Source organism: Montipora foliosa, chromosome 2, assembly GCF_036669935.1.
Source record: "Montipora foliosa isolate CH-2021 chromosome 2, ASM3666993v2, whole genome shotgun sequence".
Lineage (NCBI taxonomy): Eukaryota > Metazoa > Cnidaria > Anthozoa > Scleractinia > Acroporidae > Montipora > Montipora foliosa.
In genome coordinates this window covers 10,105,239-10,125,169 of record NC_090870.1, presented here as the reverse complement: position 1 = coordinate 10,125,169, position 19,931 = coordinate 10,105,239, and the positions used below count along the sequence as shown (strand labels likewise).

At 39.0% G+C, this 19,931-nt stretch overlaps 2 protein-coding genes and 1 pseudogene across 2 annotated transcripts in view; 2 read left to right on the top strand and 1 right to left on the bottom strand.

The window, feature by feature from the left end:
* Nucleotides 1–19,931, top strand: part of LOC137992383 (tRNA:m(4)X modification enzyme TRM13 homolog) — a 282,513-nt gene that overhangs the window by 199,238 nt on the left and 63,344 nt on the right. The gene's annotated exons all lie outside the window — the stretch shown is intronic.
* On the bottom strand, nucleotides 1,107–11,152 carry LOC137992368 (chondroitin sulfate synthase 1-like). Its single transcript, XM_068837689.1, has 2 exons — nucleotides 10,008–11,152; nucleotides 1,107–4,362 (listed from the first exon to the last, which is right to left on the bottom strand). The coding sequence occupies exons 1-2, from the start codon at nucleotides 10,749–10,751 to the stop codon at nucleotides 2,914–2,916; spliced, it is 2,193 nt and encodes a 730-aa protein (XP_068693790.1). The 5' UTR covers nucleotides 10,752–11,152; the 3' UTR covers nucleotides 1,107–2,913.
* LOC137992369 (alpha-methylacyl-CoA racemase-like) lies at nucleotides 14,402–19,931 on the top strand (annotated as a pseudogene).

Here is a 19,931-nt window from a genome sequence, read left to right as displayed (position 1 = left end):
GGCTTGCCATAATAAGGGTTCGTATGATACTCTCACGGTCTCACTTTACTCTCAAGGTCTCTCTCCACCCAGGTGTGTAAATGGGTACCGGCAAATTTATTGCTGGGGGTAACCCTGCGTTGGACTAGCATCCCATCCAGGGAGGAGTAGAAATAATCCTAGTCGCTTCATGCTACACAAACCGGGATAAGCCCCGGCTCTAATGGGCCACTAGGCTTGTAAATAGACTTTTATATTTTTTAGTTTCAAAATTCCACGTCTGAGTTGTATCATTTCGACTCCCTTCTATTGTTTAGGGCTGAAAAATTTCCTCGGCTAATTATATAAGGATCTCTCATAGCCACAGAATTTTATCCCTGGATCTCTTGTCTGACCAAACTATAACCAAAATATCGCCAGCTACTTGGGCCAAGACCCTTTTCCATCAGGAGGGCTGGAAACTGAATTGCTCAAATTCCGTAATCTTTCAGAAGACTTCAGAAAGCACACGACCTGCACACCTTAACTCACGGAAGTGCTGGTTGCTCTATGCCATAGGCCCCTCAAACACACTAAGGTACTTATGACATTGAGCCTCCTTGCAATAAACGCGTAAATAAGACCCTTCTGCTCCATCTTAAGATATCCAAAGGTAGGAATACGTAAGAGACGAAGTCCCGATTTCACCTGCATCTCCGCGGATACTAATGATTCTACTAAAAGAATAAGCTCTAGAATAAGAAAGAAATTTGTGAATTTGTAAACATGAGCACAAGCTATTAAAGGAACCTCTACTCTTTCAATAGGATAACCTCAAACCGGGGCACATAATGCTTGCCAACAAATTTGTTCGAAATGTTTTTCAAACAAAACTCTTTGTATCAGGAAAACTGAAGTTTACAAGGGGTTTTTTTCAATGGGCAGGTACAAAACACAGGTCATTGTTTTACCAACAAAAATAACCCTAACCGTTTACCAATGCTAACATTAGGCCCAAGAACTTTTATTTAAGCCTAAGGTTAGCTTTAATGAATGTTTAGAATTCTTTCTGTATTGGTAAAACAATGACCTGTGACTTGTTCCTGCTGATTTTCACTCTCAAATTTCCTGGGCGCGGCCATCTTGGATAACGGTGACGTGTTAGGATTGCCCTAAAGTTTCAGTAAGGAAATCCGTCGTTTGGATGTTGCTTTTATTCAGAAGCTCAACGGTCACACTTCTCAACCAAAACAAAAACGTGTTCATAAAAATATAATTTAATAGAGCCCGACCCCAAACGAACAGTTTGGAGCACGAAACAAAATGGCCGCCGTGTGACCATCTAAAACCTTTCGAATGCGTAAAAACCCCTTCTTATAGTCACCAGAAAAACCCTTTACAATAAAACTCGCCCGCCCCTTCTTTATCCAAGAGCTCTTGCTCTGACACAGTTAAAAGATTACAAGTATAGAGAGCGGGAAGACGCCCAGTTACCAGTCGTGCCCATAGGACAGATGAACTTTGGAGTTCATACGACAGGACCTCGGTCTGCAGGAAGGAAAAGTTTAGAGCACCAACAAAATTGCCGCCCTGACATCATGTAAAGCCTTTCGAATGCATACTGAAAAAACCCCTTCTTATGGTCACATGGAAAAATGATTTACAATAACACTCTCCCACCCCGTCCTTTTTCCATGAGCTATAGCTCTGTGACAATCAAAGATTACAAGTACAGAGAGGAAGTCGCCCAGTCCTAGCCTTTTGGATAGGTGAACTTCGGAGGCAATTATGACTGGGACACTGGCTTCCGCGTTTACGGACAACTTAAGCTTCCTCTAAGTGTCTTAATTTTCTCACGTCACTAGCTAACGTAACAATTACTGAACTTTCAAAGCACCAAAGCACCCTCCAAACCCAGTATTTTGTCAGAAAAGAAAGCTGAAGTTCGCTGCACATAATCAAAGCACAGATGATAAAAATTATAGACCATTTTACAGTTGTAGCTAAGTTACCTGGCCTAAGAATGGAAGCGAGGTTGCGGGTGACCCTGCTTTGATACAAACCTTTGTGCTTTTCTAATGTTAATGTAAAATTAATTAGATTTACAACAACACAATTCACATGAGAAAAGCAGTGAGGTCTATATCAACAAGGAGTCACCGGGAGCCTCGAAGCCATGCACAGGCTTGGTCACAAAGGATACAAGTTAACAACTGTAAAATGGCCTAGTACGGTTTAAATATCTATCCCAATCTTGTAATAGTCCATAAAGGTCAATAATCCTTTGATTTGAGTTGACAGGTTGTTCTTACAGTGCAGAAATTTCTTGTGCTCCTTCGGTCTTTCGCGATGGCGATTACTGAGAAGTGCAATCGCTGAAAGATCGAAGGAGCACAAGAAATTGCTGCACTGTAAGAACAACCTCTATCCCAGTCTGAAAATATCTACATCAAAGCAGAACCATCTTCAATATACTTCAATAGTTTTTTTTTAAACCTACGACGCACGCATAAGCACAATAAGTACTTTTGGAAACAACAATAGAACACTTTGTTGTTTCAGAGAATGTTTCTAGTGTTTATACTTGCGTCGTATATGTGAACAAGCCCCAAGGTAAAATAACTTTAGTTTTCTTTAGAAATGACATAAATAACTCTCCGAGGTCTTTCAGGTCATCGATAAAATCTCAGTTACAATAAAGGGCTATGTCTATGTAATCACATAACCACGATTTCAATGTTTCAAGAGATTTCCGTTGGAGATATGTGTAGGAAATTAAAATATAAGACATGGAGAGAAAAGTAGCCTGCGGAAAATACGTCTGCGTTCGCTGGCTAAGAGAAAAGAAGAATGTGTTTTGAGAATGAAAAGACCCTTTAAAGTCTTTTCTCAGTGAAAAGTACCAGTAGTCTATTTTGCTCCAGCCCATAAGAATCTATTTTAAAATGAATTTGATCAAGAACTTTTTAAATATCCTTTAGATAACATATCTCTAACTAAGGACTTCTGAGAGCCATACCCAGAGGCCTTAGAGCCCTGACACATAGCATATTGCCGATCAACAAGTTTTGGATCACAGATGACAGGGTGATAGACGTGTACAAGGCCTGGATCAGCAGCGCGGAACACGCTGATCTCTTCGTGTTTTACAAACTTTTCATACAAGTCAACGTCCTCGAGACCCCAGCCTTGAATTGTGGTGTCAAAGCCCCCAACCGCGCGAAGATCGTGATTATAAGCGGAGACGATGCCGAACGCATAGGCTCGCCAGAAACCCGCGTCCATGTCTATAGTGAAGTAGTTGCGAGGTGATGTACGATTGGGGTATGTTATTTTCGCATCAAACTGACTAAATACCATCGGGTAATACACCTGCTGTCCTAGGGCCGTATTCATTCGGGCGCGATGAAGAAATCCCGAGTTGAATACCAAATCTACGTCGCAAAAGAAAAGCAGTGCTTTCCTGTCGAACTGGTTTGCTCCCAGAGAAAGCGCCAACCCGCGGGAAAAATCCCCGATAGCTTCAAGCCAAAGAAGGTCTGCTTCGGGATACCTATTTTGATAGTCCTTCATGACTTTTTTATGTTCACGTGGAGGCGATACGGAAGGAAAATACACTACCAGAAGCTTGGCTTTCTCTCGCCGTTTAAGGCAAACGTCTTCGAAATTCCTCATGAAACGGCGAAACGTCTCAATGCGGCCCGTTAGAGGAAGGATAAAATGAACCGTGGGGGCCTCTTTTGCATGGGTCTCGGCTCGATAGACCATGTTCCCGAAGGGCAGTTGTAAAAAGGCATGGTGACGCACGTGCACGGTCATGCGCCTTCGGTTGTGTCCGATATGCCGGTGATACTTCATGAGCATATCCATGACGTACTGAGCGCCGTATAACGGGTGTACTCTTATGTAGCCATGATTGAGTTTCTTGAATTCCAAGCTGCGATGAAGCACTCGCTTTGCCTCTTCGTTTATCAATCCCATCGTCTGCCCCAACACGTGGTTCAAACCGTCTTTCCACGGGTCCCGCATGCCGGTTTCCGGAGGCTGAAGCGTTGCTTCGGAGTAGAACTTTTGCGCTGTGAACATGTCCCAAGGTTCGGAATACTTCGAGCTGAGCTGATGATGGAAATCTCTCCAACCCTGTAGAGAGGTTTTTTCCTCGGTGGATAAATAGCTTGTGCTGGTGCTTAGAAGTCGGTCCATATTTTTTAGAACTCTTTGAAGGAGAACAGCTTGGTGTTGAAGATCTTGAATTCGCATTGTCATAAAATGCGACTGTAGGCGATACATGTAAGAAGGTTGCTTCACCGGGTGGAGAGTAATAGCTTTGCGGACCGACTTGGTATCCAAGTTACCGTGAAAGGCTTGTGCTTTGCTCTGATTGTGATAAAACAAAGCTTGCATCTACAACGAAAAATATAGTACTGAACGTTAGCTCAGAGCGTTTCCAGACGGCAAGTAAAAGGTAAACCTCACCAACTTAAGAAGTTGCAGTTTCAAAACGTCTGTATCAACGAGTGTCGAATGGAGTGCTGTAATACCTAGACAAGAGCGCTATACTTTGTCCAATAACACCAGGAGAAGACAATACACCTTATTCCAAAACGGCCTCCATTTAAATATTCTTTTGTTTTATTCAAATTAGCCTTTGATGCCTCGTTCTTAAGCTTAATATTCAAAAGAATATTTTACCTTGAACGAGGCAACAAGGGCCAATTTGTATCCACATAAATCAGCGGCCATTTTGGAATAAGGTGTATTAATGACGCAATGTGACAAAGCAATGACAGGTGGGAGTGGAGAGAGAGCCTGCTTGTAGGCTAACGATAAGCGAGGGAAATCAGTCGCCAATGCATGCGTAGTTTTTCTTTAGCTTTTTAATGGCTGAAAACAATGACGCGCTCTTAGGATACACTGATGGAAAGTGAGCGATGTAACGCCTGCGCATCACCTATTTTCCCAGAATGCAAGTTGCTTGGCAACGGCCAAAAGGGCAACTGAAAAATCAGAGTGCTCGTTGGGATTCGAACCTACGACCTCAACAAGCTATATACTCAACAAAATATCTTGTTTCTGGTTGGCCAATGGCGAATGCATAAATAGAGTGCAATCCAGGTTATAGAGTGCAATACGGAAGTTGCTATGAAAACACCGGGGAAGCGCCAAATTTGAACGACAAAGTGAAAATAAAAATGGCTGACAGTCGGTTTGCTTTGTCAAACCAAAACATCGTTGAGCAACTTAAAGAAAATGCGAAAAACAAAAACACGTTGAAAGCTACACAAACCTGGTTGAATGTCTGGCAAACATGGGTGACTGAAAGAAAACTTAACCCAAAACTGGAAGAATACGAGCACGAACAAAGTAGCGCGTTTGAGTAAATTTGTTGAGAATGTAATAAATAAAAAATCGTATGAACATGCTCGTGCATTTCGTGATTTATGGTCACTCGTGATATTTTGAAAGTTCTCAAATTGCACTTGCCTAAACGGCTCGTGCAATATTGAGAACTTTCAAAACATCACGAGTGGCCATAAATCACGAAATGCACTCGCGTTCATACGATTTCCTATACATATCGGCACAAATGTTTGATATAGTCTTTTTCTATAAAGCTATAAATAACTTAGTTTTCATAGATAGTGAAGCTCTGCCTGAAACTAGACAATCGAGATTTATCAGGTCATCCAGCAGCAACGCTATTACTTATATTCCTAAGCGAAATAGAACTGTTACTTATCAACGCGCACTTTTCATACGCGCGTGAAGCATATGGAATGTTCTGCCCGCTGAGTCACATTTCCCTAGCCCCTTTAGCATTTAATACTTCAATATTACAAAAAAGGCCCTAGATCTGTACGACGTTGATGACACCATAACCTGGAGAACAACCTGCCCATGTGCAACATAGCAACCACTCTCCTGTGACAGCCGTCGTGCTGAGCCCTTCTACCAATTTGAACTTTTGCCTTTTTTCCTTTTGATGTTTTTTTTTTGTTTATATATAACGAGGGATCCACTGAAATTAGCTAGGCTGTAGTGGTCTACCTGCCTAATACAAACCTGCCAACCCCCAGAGTACAAAAATCTGGAGACGTCTAGAAATCTTTGCATTGTAAGAATATCATTTTTGTCAATGTCTGAATACTCTCCGAAAATCACCCGAAGGCCTTCTGAATTTTCTCGACGTCTCAGTTAGAAGAGCATTTACCTACCATATTACCACTGTTCCTAAACCTAACCTGCGATCAGGCGTACTTTTCTTTCGACAGGGCGGAAAAGGAACGGCGTTTCTTTTCCGCCCTGTAGAAAGAAAAGTACGCCTGATCGCAGGTTACCCATAACCATGCTAACTTTCTACCATGCATCGTGCAATTTCATTGGTGGACTTCTGACCAATTACGATACTCGTTAAATATACATCAACTTCATTGCTCTGTTTTACTTTTTCTGATCGAGAACAGCTCAAATAAGAGCACTAAATCCACTTCTTGTTTCATTTTCCTTTTTAACATCTCGAAAATAATGAAGTAAATGAAAGATTTTTGAAAAAGGCCACGGTAGGTATTTCCCAGGAGATTTGGTGTTCAAACCGGGAGACCGGGAGATTTGATGACAAACTTGGAGACTCCCGGGAAAACCGGGTGAGTTGGCAGGTATGCTAATAATTTTATGTATATAAGTATTGTATTCTTGGTAGAAACTAAGTAAATAAATACAGTATGCAGTTGACGTTTGTCAACTTGCATAGGTAACTCAAAGGTAGTGTGCCAATGATAAAGTCAGTTGAACTCAACGAGTTAAGTGTAATTATTCCAATATTGCAAACAGATGAATTTTTCTTTAACTTTTGATCAACAATCCAAGTTCAATTAAAAGAAAATCTTTACGCTTCCTAGCAACAAACTACACAGTACCAAGTACGCTAGCAACCAATCAAACACCAAGGAATAAAGGGAGCTCAGTATTGGTCAATAAATATAAGCAAATTTGACGAGCCTAGAACAGTGACTTTTGGATCAAGAAGCAGCTGTATGTAATGTTAAAAAAACGAGCAGCATTGTTTTATTGGCGTTTAAAAACATGAGGCGTAGCCAAGTGTTTTTAGACTCTGGACTCAAAACAATGGTTCAAATTGTGTGAGGTGAATATTAGCATACAAGAAAAATGAGTTTTTATAAATATAATACACTGTCAACATGACTCCAAACCAACCCAATACAAATATTTTTAAAAAATAGACTAAAAACGGATTTGCTCTGACTGCCAAATTGGTCAGCATGAAGTCCTGTTATATATAATTATATACAAATCTGTTGGAGGATATCGAGCTTCCTTGATATTTTGCAGGGGGTTAGTTTTGACTATAAGAAGTTGCCTGAAGCTTTGCATTTTAATGAAAGCTTAATCCTTTAATTTCAAAATCTAACCGAGTTTATGCTTGCATAAAAATCGGCCTCATCTGACATTTTCCAGAAAGACAAAATTTGGTGTATGGAAAAAAAGATTAAAAAGGAAACTCTTTCTGTTGCATTTCCCCAAATCCTAAAATTTGCTGTAAAGTGCCTCCTGTAAAGTTCAATTTTAACAATAAAAAAACAAAAACACCTTGCCACATCTTGCCAAATAATTACTGATACAAAAAGGAAAACAGCTGTTTCAACTTTTAAAAAAATATAAATGGAACCATGACCATCATTTTAAATGGCTTTTTATACACAAAAAAAACTTTATTTAGTCAGGAAAAACATCTTGCCAGTTCCAACTCAAACATTACTTCAAGCTAAATAACTATTTATAGCCTCAGACCAAACACCCGGCTCTAAATTTTAAAAGCAAACTGAACACTTATCTACAGGAACAAACACATTGCAATTTTCCAATTAAAAGATAAAAGAAACACCTGTTTTTTAAGCAATCTAAATAAAAAAGGACTCCTCTCAAAAAAAAAACAAACCGTCTTTGCCATTAAAACGGTTAAGAAATATTAGATCTATCAAATTTGCATATGAATTTCTCATTTGTTATCAACCATAAACAAATTAATGGATTGGAACAGGAGAACAATTTTTGTCAACTTTTTTTCAGCTAGAAAAACTGCTTCTCCAAGAGTTCAGTTTGTTTAAAAAGAGTAAAAATTATGGTTTGAGGTGATCACTGATCCAGCCTTTTTTGGGGAAATAATCAGCAAAGGGAGGAAGATTTACTACTCCACCTTAGATTTTGAGATGCTAAGGGGCCTCCTCACAGGTGACATTAGAGGGATAGCAATCCAACCAAAGACACCCCCCTCTAACCCATCCACTCTTTTCTTGAATTTATAATAGCACCTTTTGATTGGGAAATTGTAAAAATTATATACCGTAGTTATTCGGTTATAAGGCACACAGTTTTTTCAAGAAAAACCTGTCTTTGGGTGGCAAGTTAGTGCTAAAATTGGGGTGCGTCAAGCATCAGATCACCAAACAAATCACAGACGAGTAGAGCTTTGGTCTGCGGTGTAGCAAAGATTGCATCTAACCCACTCCTTTTATTCCTGTTAAAAAGAATAGTGCTTTTAGAGACCTTTAGAACACTAAACGACTTCAAAAGAAAATACAAATGGAAATTTGCGTACGTGCTTAACAGCACATGCTCAGTAAAATGATACCTACGACAACAATACAATCGTTCGAACTATGTTTTCTCACCATGGATTCAGAAATGCTGTGTTCACGGGCAACTTAACGATTGTTGTTGACTGCCTCGGCTTCTGCAACAATTATCAACTTGAAGTTGAGGTCATACCAGTGACGGCGAGTGCTTGGCATATTAATTAACGATCGAACAAGAAGCTGAAGTCTGAACGCTGACTGTTTATGATGCAAATGTATCAGTAAGTTTTGCAACTGAGTTTTAAGTCAGGTGATTGATGTTTGAGTGAGGCCTTGAGCTGCTTTTTAAAGCTTCCGCTGATCTACGCCTGATATTACGCCATAAATAGACGAATTTTCAAAAGCAGTTCAAGGTCTCACTCAAACAGTTTATTAATTTATTGTATTTTTCTTCAGTATAACTACATAGGTGATTGTTGAAAATTCTCTGTGCTGAATGGTTGCAATTGAAATGATTATCACACGATAATCATCTAAGCAGTAAGCAGTTTTTTTTCAACATGACCGAAAGCTGTTTTGTGGAGGTGACAGACAAAAAAAATGAATGTGTTTCAAATAATTACCTATGTAATAAAAATGCTAAGCCAATTTAATTGAACAATGGCATCAAAGAATGGCACAATGCCTTCATTCATTACCCTTCACTGAACATTACCAGACTGTGCATTGTAATTAATAATAATAATAATTATTATTATTATTATTATTATGATTATGATTATGATTATGGTTATGATTATTATTACTATTATTGTATTTCTCAAATTAAAGTTTGAGATAAAACACTTCATTTCTCTTGCAACAGATAATCGAAAATTCTAAATTTTAACTAGTTGTCTCTCCAATAATTTACACATTTTGCAAATTGAGTTTTAGACGTTGGTGAACTGGACACTGACAAAACGTATTGTTGGCAAAAAAAACCGTAAAGCAACAGTGATCTGAAAGAGCTACTGATATCCCTGCCTTCAGAAAAAATGAGCAAAACATGCATGGTTTATCACAACTAACACATATTTAGAGGTTTGTTCCACACAGCCAATGTAAGATAAAGAGACTGTCCTCACGACCTTTAATCACGTTTGAGTTATGCCAATGCCAGAAATTGGCCCCCAACAGAGGTTTAATTAAAAATCCAATTCTTAGCAAATTTGCATCACAGGTGGGGATAAGCCCTTCAGGTAAATTAAGAAGATTGGAGCTGGTTGGCTGGTGCTGTATATTGCTGCCAGTGTATGCTATACTTTCAGACAATAAACGTGCCGTATTCCAAATCTAACGTAACTTGACCTTATAATAGCCAATTTCAGTAATGAAATATACTCACAGAAAATATAAATAATCTCCACACCACCATTCGATAAAAATTCAAAAATAATACAAAAGCTCACTCACTTCGAAAGACCAAGTGCACGGAATTCCCACAAAACGCTTTATACATCTTCCAACTTCCACATCCTCGTGTGATGTCAACAGATTCTTCAAGCAGAATTCAATGTGAGGAACAACTTTTTTAAGTACAGATCTGCTCAGAATTACTCCAGGGCCGCCCATACAGAAGTTATCCCCGTTACCTAGACCGAGTAATCCTTTTTCGTCTTTTGCTCCGGTTCCTGCTTGTCCAAGATAAACATCTTGTGAGCTGTTCAGGGAATGAAGGAAACTCGCTAGTTTTTCTGTCCGAATGTAAACATCGTCATCAGACCGCATAAACCACTCGAAATTATCGATGTAGTTGTCATGCATGTATTTTAACATCATCATGGATTTTCTCTGAGGAGGATAAGAATCGTCTACCCCCGGCAAACTAACGACAGGCAGTTCCATCTTCCTCTGGGACGTGCCGCTTGAGAAGAACTCCAACTTGCCGGGCACATTCTTGCCCCACGTCTCGAACACACCTTTCGCTCGCGTGTTGAGAAATTTCTCGGCTGTCATTACTCCAACAAAGATAAGATTGCGAGAGTTCAGCTCTTTAGCGATTGTTCTTGGTCGAAGGTCCCTAACGAAATTCATCCGACAACGCCGGGTTTCCACGGGCAAGAGGTTTTGTCTTAGGAACAAAGCCACCGTGAACCCGAAAATAAGGCCCGCCAACATTGTTACAACGCCACGAATGCTCATGTGCCTGGGTTTCATAGCGAAGAAAATAATCACGGCGAAAAAAAAAAACCTTCAAAACAAATTTTCCTACGCTATTTGAGCGAGCTGCCAACAGGCAGATCTGCAACTATCGATGAATAAGTTGTGAGGACCGCCGTAACCCCAAAAGCGGCCATATCTCGACATTATTTCTACGTCACAAGTGTTCCAAACATCGCTTGCTTGCTGATCAAATATTTGATCTTCGTTGGCGTGTACTGCAAGGATTTGTGTAACTTCGTTTCGATCAGTTTTAGCGACAGAGAAACTCGGCAGGCTGCTCTTTTTCCTGTGATTTTTCTTGTTGCCAATCAAATTCAGCGAGGCATAAATAAATCATTTTCCATGCACTGATTGGCGGAAGCGATTTTTTCACCGGTTGGGCCAACAATGGAACCGACAAAACTTCACACAATGATTTAGTTTTTCACACGTCAATGACCATGTAAAAGGCGACCCCTGTACACCGGATATCGATACTTTAAGAGTGAGCAGAAAAATGCACATTGACTGGGGTGGGCTTTCGTTTACATTTTGAACGATCTAACAAAGTTTTAATTGGAAGCCAGAAAAACTTTTCGATAAGACAAATATTAAGGCAATTCTAGAAAACTGTTGAAAGTATTATCTTGCATATTACGTTTCAAAGTAGAAATTCGAACTAGCTATCGATAGGAAAGTAAATGAAAAAAGGTTGTTCGTTTCCATTTTGTTAAAATATCATTGTTGGTTATGCCAAGAAAGTGCCTTATTATGCCAAAAAAATCTTGCTATCAACAGTCTGCTGACATCTGTACATCAAAAAGTAAATAATGGTATAATCCATGGGAAAGCGTATTAATATTATATTTCAGTCAGCACTAACTTTAAGGTGGCTGCAACCAATTTCACCACATTTAAGAAACCTTATCAGAAGAATTGCACAATACTACAACACTGTATCAAGTAAAAGCAATGTTATTGTACCATATAAAACAATAATTATTGTTTTGCAAAATGCCCCCACTATTGTGATGTAATATATTACCATGACAATGTGAAAACTTTCTAAATAACACCTGTATTTTGTCTTTACTTGTTTATATCTCTGTGACCCCCACTTTTTATTTGTAGAATAGTAATTAGAAATCTGAGATAGCACTATCGGCAAAGTTTTAAAAAAATTATGGGAGCCAATTCAGAGCTACCTTAAATTGTCTAAATACGAAGGTCTCTTAAGAAGAGTGAAACTGCCTCCAGCCACCTTAAATAATGCCAGGACATTGCAAGGCCCTTCACTGGTCTTTTCTTTTCAATATAAAATGGCTGCCTTCAATAAACAGATGCACATAATTAGTCACCAGGCTATTACAAGACCTTGAAATTGTACCTTCCCAAAAACACAGCCTTAGTAAAACTATACTGCATGGCTTGCAACTGAGAGAACCCATGTTTTATGAGTCAAATGAGTCAATGAGTCAATGAGTCATGAGTCAATGGACTCACAGTCAATATAGCAATAATTTGTTGATTACGCCTAAGCCCTCGTTTCAGTGATTAGGCCTAAGCACTCTCTGAAATTTTAGCTTTCATTTTTTTGGTTTAATTAACTGCACTAACTCGTTGACTCATTGACTCATTGACTCATAAACACTTGACACTGCAACTGAATACCTTTTACTGCTGGTACTATTGTGCTACAGGGATCCAGTTCAAGAAACACCTGAGTTTTTTAATATTTCAATAGAGTCAACCTGGGAATTTTCAAGTTTTAAGTAAAGCCTAGGAGATTATTTGGTTTGTGCAAAGATCATTTTCCTACAGTAACGTGTACATTCACAACAGATAAATCATAGCCTTACTGGCAGTCCAATCTGTCACCCTTGATTATAATTTCATTCAAATAATTTCTTTTTTTATCCAATGATCAACCAAATGCATTGCTTGCATTCAAAACTCTTGTCAGCGTTAAGTCCTCAGATGTGGATCAACAACACAGTAAAACCATTTACTCACTAAAACTTAAAATAATTAACAATTATTCACCGAAGGCGAAGTGATCATCGGTGAATGTTCACTGATAATCACTGAGCCTGAGGCGAATAATTGTTTTAGTATAAATACACAGGTAATTATTTCAAAAAAGAGAAAAAAAAAACATTGCAACGCGAAATCTTCGCTTACAGTGGCAAAATGACTACTGGCAGCCATTTTGTCCACCGAGGTTATTATCGGCTGATAATCCGAGATAGCGAGCCAATGAGAGCACACGATTTTGTATAATATCACCTGTGTATTTAGACTAATAATTATTATTGAAGAATCTAAATCATCATTTCTTTCACAGGAACACACAAGCCCAACAAATTGACCTGTTCCCAACAGATTGGCTTCATAGCTCAGTTGGTAGAGCAATATTGTACTAGTATCACAGAGGTCATGGGTTCAAATCCCATTGAAACTGCCTGAATTTTTCGGGTGTCTTTTAAAGTGACTCAATCAATTCTAGATATCTTCCCCCTGAATGCAGCGTGTTAAGTATGCTTTTTTGAAACACAAGTTTGAGAACCCTGTACTGCAAACTAAATCCTTCAGTTTGCAGTGTACACACACAGACACATACTGGAAAATTATGCGTAAGAAGTGTCAATCTCTCCTCATTCCAGTTCTCTCCAAAATAATGTTGAAGTTGAAGAAATGGTGGACCACTGAATAGTGAAATTCCCGTTTTCATCCTTGTTATGCTTTACAATCATATGTCATGTCATTGATTAATCGAAATATAATCCCCCTTTAGAACGGGGCCCACGACCGACCCTTGAGGAACCCCACTTGTCTACATAAGTGTGGTCGACTTACTTCCCTAGACTTGGCCATAAGTACCGGTACTTACAAGTTTAGGAGGGGACCCTACCATTTACACCAAATCGGTCTAATAATCTAGATAACAGAATAGAATGTTTTACGGTATTGAAAGCCGCTGAAAGATCCAATAATAAATGAATCACTGAATGGTTACTCTCAATTAATGGCACAAAGAATTGAACCAAAACATTGGATAAAGCTACACAGGAGTAAAAAATGAACGTCACTGTCTGCCATGCATATGTACTCAGTAGAGCGCTTCGTTTTGCGCCTTATAAAATGGTTAGTCACCCCACTAAGCTGCACTAGCACACTTGCACTCCCAGCCCAACCCAGTAGCAAATCTTTAGGTGCAAATATATACTTACCAAGATATTTAAAACGATAGCGCCGAATTAAAGTTCTACAGACTAGCTTCGTAGAATGAATGACCATCTCCACCTAGTAAAGTCTAGGGGTAGACTTTCATATACCGGACTCAAATGGCGGAGGACAAAAGAAACCCATGTTCTTCGTCTTCTTCCGATTAGCAAGTCTAGGCCGGAAACACAAAACACGGCCTGACACGATTGAGTACATTTGAGTACATGTTTCAAGGCATTGCGTTTGTATATACCACCAATATGCAGAGTAGATGGCATCAGCTGCAATTCCAAAACCTTTCCTTTGATATTTGAAATTTCGAGCCAACATCACTCGTTGATGAGTCACGACCGTTCAGTCATTTCGGTTGAGAGACCTGGGTATAGGGTCATAAGAAAGTGGGGTACCTGTGCCAGAGGACCTCCAATGTTATATTCAAAATGGCGGCTTTAGCTGGCATACGAGTTCTTGAGTTTGCTGGATTAGCTCCTTGCCCTTTTGCAGGAATGATATTGGCAGATTTTGGAGCAGTTGTAACCCGCATAGATAGAGTGAAAACGCTGTCTTTCATCGGCGTAGATCCACTTGCGCGAGGCAAAAAATCTATTTGCATTGATCTAAAGAATCCTCGAGAAGGAGATCGTACGAAAGCTGTGTCTGAACTCGGATGTGTTGATAGAGCCGTTTCGACCAGGGGTGATGGAAACACTCGGCCTAGGACCCGAAATATTATTAAAGGATAATCCAAGACTGATTTATGCTCGATTAACAGGTAACTCACGGAACATGTAGAGAAGATATATCAAATACATTTACATCTCTTACATGTATATGTGATTTGGTTAATAGTATGAAATGTAGATTGCAGACTGGGCCTCGGCCCAGACCTACAATCAGTGGCAAAAGTAGTTGGGACGCTAGTGTCAGAATGGGCCTGAAAACCTGTCAGACATCAGAAACTAAGCATAAACTGTCAAAATTCCACTGAATGCTTCAAAATACAAGTCCCCCCTCCCCCCATTAATGTTGAGATAGACAAGGAAATGTATGTTCACTATTGGCAACATTATTCCGGAGGGGGGCAATTTTTCAAACTCAGTAAGAAAACCAACTTCAAAGGGTGAGTGTCCCAAGACTTTTACCAATGATTGTAGCCCTAGGCCTCAGTCTGCATTTTAGATCCAGTCTGCATCTGCAGTCTGCATTTTATACAGACCAATATGTGATTCAAATATAGCAAAGATATTGTTGACGTCACTTATTGTCATTAATGTGCCAGCCAGAGCCTCATTGGCTGTGGAAACAAAGGGTCTTTTGTTTCTGTGGTTGGTACATTTGAATAACAAAAACAATGTTTGTAAACAGATATCTTCCATTTTCCAAACATTTGAGCGAAAGAATCACTCATTAAAATAAGCCAGAAGTCAGGCTATGTCATTAAGACTAATACTTGCTGGACATTTTTTATCACTGGGTTGAAGGAATTTGATTTTATTCACTTAAGGTTATGGACAGACAGGAACACACTCCCAGAGGGCAGGCCATGACATCAATTATGTTGCGCTGAGTGGATTATTATCAAAGCTAGGCCGCAAGGATGAAAAACCAACACCTCCCATAAATCTGTTAGCAGACTTTGCTGGGGGAGGTTTGACCTGCGTGCTTGGAGTATTGTTGGCCTTGTTTGAGAGAAGTAAATCTGGAAAAGGCCAAGTTGTTGACGTTTCCATGGTAAGGAAACCACATTGAAGGAAGTATCCAATTGAAGGTACAATTGGCACAGAATTAATGATCACGGTTGCTCGAAGTCTGATTTAGCGCTAACCGTATCAAATCCTATCCGTTTTCATGGTATTTAATGCTGGTTGGCGCTAAATGTGCTTCGAGCAACCCGGGCCAGAAATTTTAGGTGTAATAGTTTTTTAACTCAATTGAACTGTAGGAAATGAGAGGTCCATGTGAGCAGGGTTTTCGTTTGATTGAAGCAGGAAGCTGGATGTTTCGTCTGTTTGTTTACCATTTCACATCCAGTAGTTTGACACTAATGTCTATAATTTGTAGATTTGTTGGCTTCTGTTTTTTTCTTGTTGGACTTGGGTTTTTCAGGAAGCCATGGGCTGAAGAAACATAAGACAATCATGCACAATAAATCCTTCAAACTAACAATAACTTGCATCGCCTTATTTTGCTTACTAAACGAAATAATCAATCTGTTGGCATTTCATTCACATGATTAACTTTAGTTTTCTTTCTTTTCCCCAATCTCAAGAATGTAAACAATAATTATTTCCAAGAGTTTCCTTTTTGGCACAGTCATATAATTTATATAGCGTACCCTGATCTCCTTGAGGGTTGAATTGCTCGCAAGGCACTTGCAATCAGCCTTACCGTGGAAAATCACCCTGTCTGATACTTCCATTATCTAATCCAGTACTTTGAAAAGCTGTTGAAAGCCCTGTATGAGAACCCTCTTTTAACCTGTTTCTACTACCAGATGAAGTAGCCTGAATTTCAGCCCTCAAGATAAAGAGGGATCTGAAGGCTGCCCCCTCGCTCCAACCAGATATTTGAATAGTTGTTTAACAGCATACTGCTATGTGTGTCACAAGTAGAATTAACTTTGAGGTGAAAATTTCTTTTTTGCCTCATTTATGATTGTGAACACTAGGCCAAGGAATTGCAAGTAAAAGTATAGCTACCGATAATGTAAAACGTTTTTTTATGAATAACATGTGCATGTAAATGAACCCTTCTCCTCTTTTTTCAAGTGATGGTATTTTTGAGCTATTTCATGACAGCACTGTTAAATGGAAATAGACATTGGTTTTCTTTATTAGTATTACTATTACTATTATTAATATTATTATTATTATTATTATTATTATTGTTATTATTATTATTGTTATTATTATTATTATTTTTTTATTATTTTTTTTTATGATAGTAGTCTATACCCACATTTCACCCTAAGAGTCTCCAGTAGCTCAGTGGTTAGAGCATCCATACTAGATCACAGAGGGTCATGGGTTCAAATCCCATCTCAGGCTCAGAGTTTTCCGAGTTCCCAGTTGATAATGCTGCTGAATATCTTTCATTATTATCTTTATTATTATTATTATTATTATTATTATTATTATTATTATTATTATTATTATTATTATTATTATTATTATTATTATTATGATGAAAAAACCAGGAAAGATTTTTTTGCTGCTCAACGTTTCGGGGTCATCATGACTCCATTATCAAGAGACTAGTTAAATAGCATGCAAATAAGGAAAGGTACAAGATAAGCATAAATTACAATAAACGGCCTATAAACAAACACCTTGGCACAGATGGAGTCCATTTGCACGTTCAATGTTGGTTTACTCATGCGAATGTATAACATTTCTTTAACGAGGCAATCAAATTTGCCGCTACATTTCGTGATGGTGTGAAATTGCTCAATGAAGCGTTAAGGCATTTAACTATTGTGTTGGAGGTTGTAATGTTTGTAAATCGAAGATAACTTTCTAGTGTGACCTTCTACGCCCTCGTGTAAGTGTTGTATAGTTCTTCCAATTCTTACTTTTCAAAATTATGTACCGTACATAATTATTTTTCTGCTTTTAAAGTTTGAATAAATATTATATTAAAAAATATATATATATTATCATTATCATTATCATTATCATTATCATTTGACAGAACAGACTGGCCAGACCAGGCATTTGGAAAGACTAACTCTACAACGCCTTCAAATTAACACACCTTGAGGATGATATATACTCTTCCGGAAGAATGTGCGGAATTATCACGCAAGTGCATGTTCCTTCAAATCATTGCATTTCCTTTGGGTACTGAAGGGTCTGGCCGGCCAGTTCTGACAAAAGGGAAGTGCATGAAGAAAGGTGAATGTAACGATGGACCATTAGTTATCCAAAATGACAAGTTGTTGATCATTCCCTAAATCCTCATTGCAAAGTTTTGTTCTTAATTGCAGGTCGAAGGATCAGCATATATTGGCTCATTTATTTATAAAACACTGAGTGGTCTTGAATTTGCATGGCCAAACCCCAAGGAGCGTGGCACCAACCTATTGGATACTGGGGCGCCATTTTATGATACATACAAAACATCGGATGGTAAATTTATGGCTGTTGGTGCACTTGAACCCAAGTTTTATAAACAATTTCTGAAAGGTATGCCAGACTTAGTGCAAGAGTATTTTAGTAATTACTGTTTATTTTTTTTTTCACTAAAGCCGTGTTCACATTAGGCCTCGATTATGATCAAATTATAATCGAATTAAATATGAAATGGGTTCACATCAACTAATTGCAGTCCCTGATTATAACTGGATTATAAGTACCTCAAACAACCTCAAAGGGGTTGTTTGAAATAATTACAATGCATAATTGAACAAAATGGCGAGCATGTGGTGATATCTAATGGCTTTATTGAGCTATCCTTGGTCCTCTTTTCGCCTCAAGCACATGATGATAATAGTCGCAGGCACACGATACGGCGCCGTCTTGTCTCACACTGCGAGATTACCCTGCATATTGTATTTGAATTTTTGCAGATGTGAACGGAACCATAATTGAATAAAATTGAATGAGTATGATAGCCTGATATATACTTCAGTTGATCATAATCAACGTTGAGTGTGAACACGGCTCAAGTCAGAACTTGTATTTTCAGAAATGCGGTAAATTTGTTAGGTTCAGCGAGGAAGATCTCAAAAACAATCCTCCCTTCTTGTCTAGTCTAGATGTTTGAAGATCCATTGGCTTTCTTGCCAAGATCTATAAGGACCCTGAAGGATCCTTTGCAGATCTGATGGATCTGGCCAATATTTTGTTACAACAATTTTTGACATGACGTTCCTTAGGGGATGAAAATGTTAATCTGCAGTTGATCTACTCACTTTGTCGTAGGGTTGGATTTGGAAGGGAAACTTCCACACCAGGCAGACTTAGATCAGTGGCCCAAAGCAAAAGAAGAGATAGCAAACATATTCTTAACAAAGACTCAATCAGATTGGTGCAAGATCTTTGAGAATCTTGATGCTTGCGTGGAACCAGTGCTTACCACAGACGAAGCACCTCTTCATCCTCATAACCAGGAGAGAAATGCATTTTCTTCCAGTCATGGGGCTTATGAACCCACCCCTGCACCAAAACTGTCAAGAACTCCTGCAGACTGCCTGCCGAAACCTCTCCCTGGCACGGGAGAACACACAGTGGAAATTTTACAACATACTGGGTATTCACAATCTGACATTCAAGAACTTATTGATGAGGGTGTTGTTGAATGCCCAAACATGAAGTCCTCACTTTGACAGGCAAATAATATTTCATTGCAACACCATCCAAAAAATTAATTACCTCGATAGAGTTTGATTGTCTGGGGAAGTGTAGTCCTTGGAAGGACTGTTGTTTTGTGACAGGCATTTCGACAAGTTGATGAGCACATGGTGGTTGGTTGGGAAACAAGTTCACTCTGGTTGCTGTGACTTAGGCCGTCCACACGTATCCGCAACTTTTTCTTTTCGGATACACCTTCCGTCCACATGTATTCGGTGAATTCACTGGCAAATCCGGAACTTTTTTACTACTCTCTCCAGAATGGATATTTTTTAATGCAATATGAATCTGGAACCGTGTGGACGCCAAATTCGGATATTTTTTTTTATCTGGATGACATTCATGAGGTAACAAGATCGAGCCCAGTTCCTTACGGAAGACCTTAGACAGCAAGGACCAGAACCAGGTTGCTGACCAGCAGTTTTCCCTAAAACAATGGTTTGCTGGGGGTGCTCAGTCTCCTGGCTAAGAAAACCTGGTTGTGGTCGTTGTTATTTAAAGTGCACCTAACCCCAAAATATTTTTTTTGAAAAATGAATCTTTGCACCTTTTCAAAACGCATTGCGGCCATTTTTTCATTTTTCTAACAAATCCTGGCATTTTATAGGCTTCGAAAGTT

What these genes read in the sequence shown, in the direction of transcription:
- LOC137992368 (XM_068837689.1), bottom strand. Translation starts at nt 10,751, where the DNA reads ATGAAACCCAGGCACATGAGCATTCGTGGCGTTGTAACAATGTTGGCG. An exon ending in CGTGCACTTGGTCTTTCGAA is followed by an intron (nt 4,363 to 10,007) that starts GTGAGTGAGCTT and finishes TTTTCGTTGTAG; the next exon opens with ATGCAAGCTTTGTTTTATCA.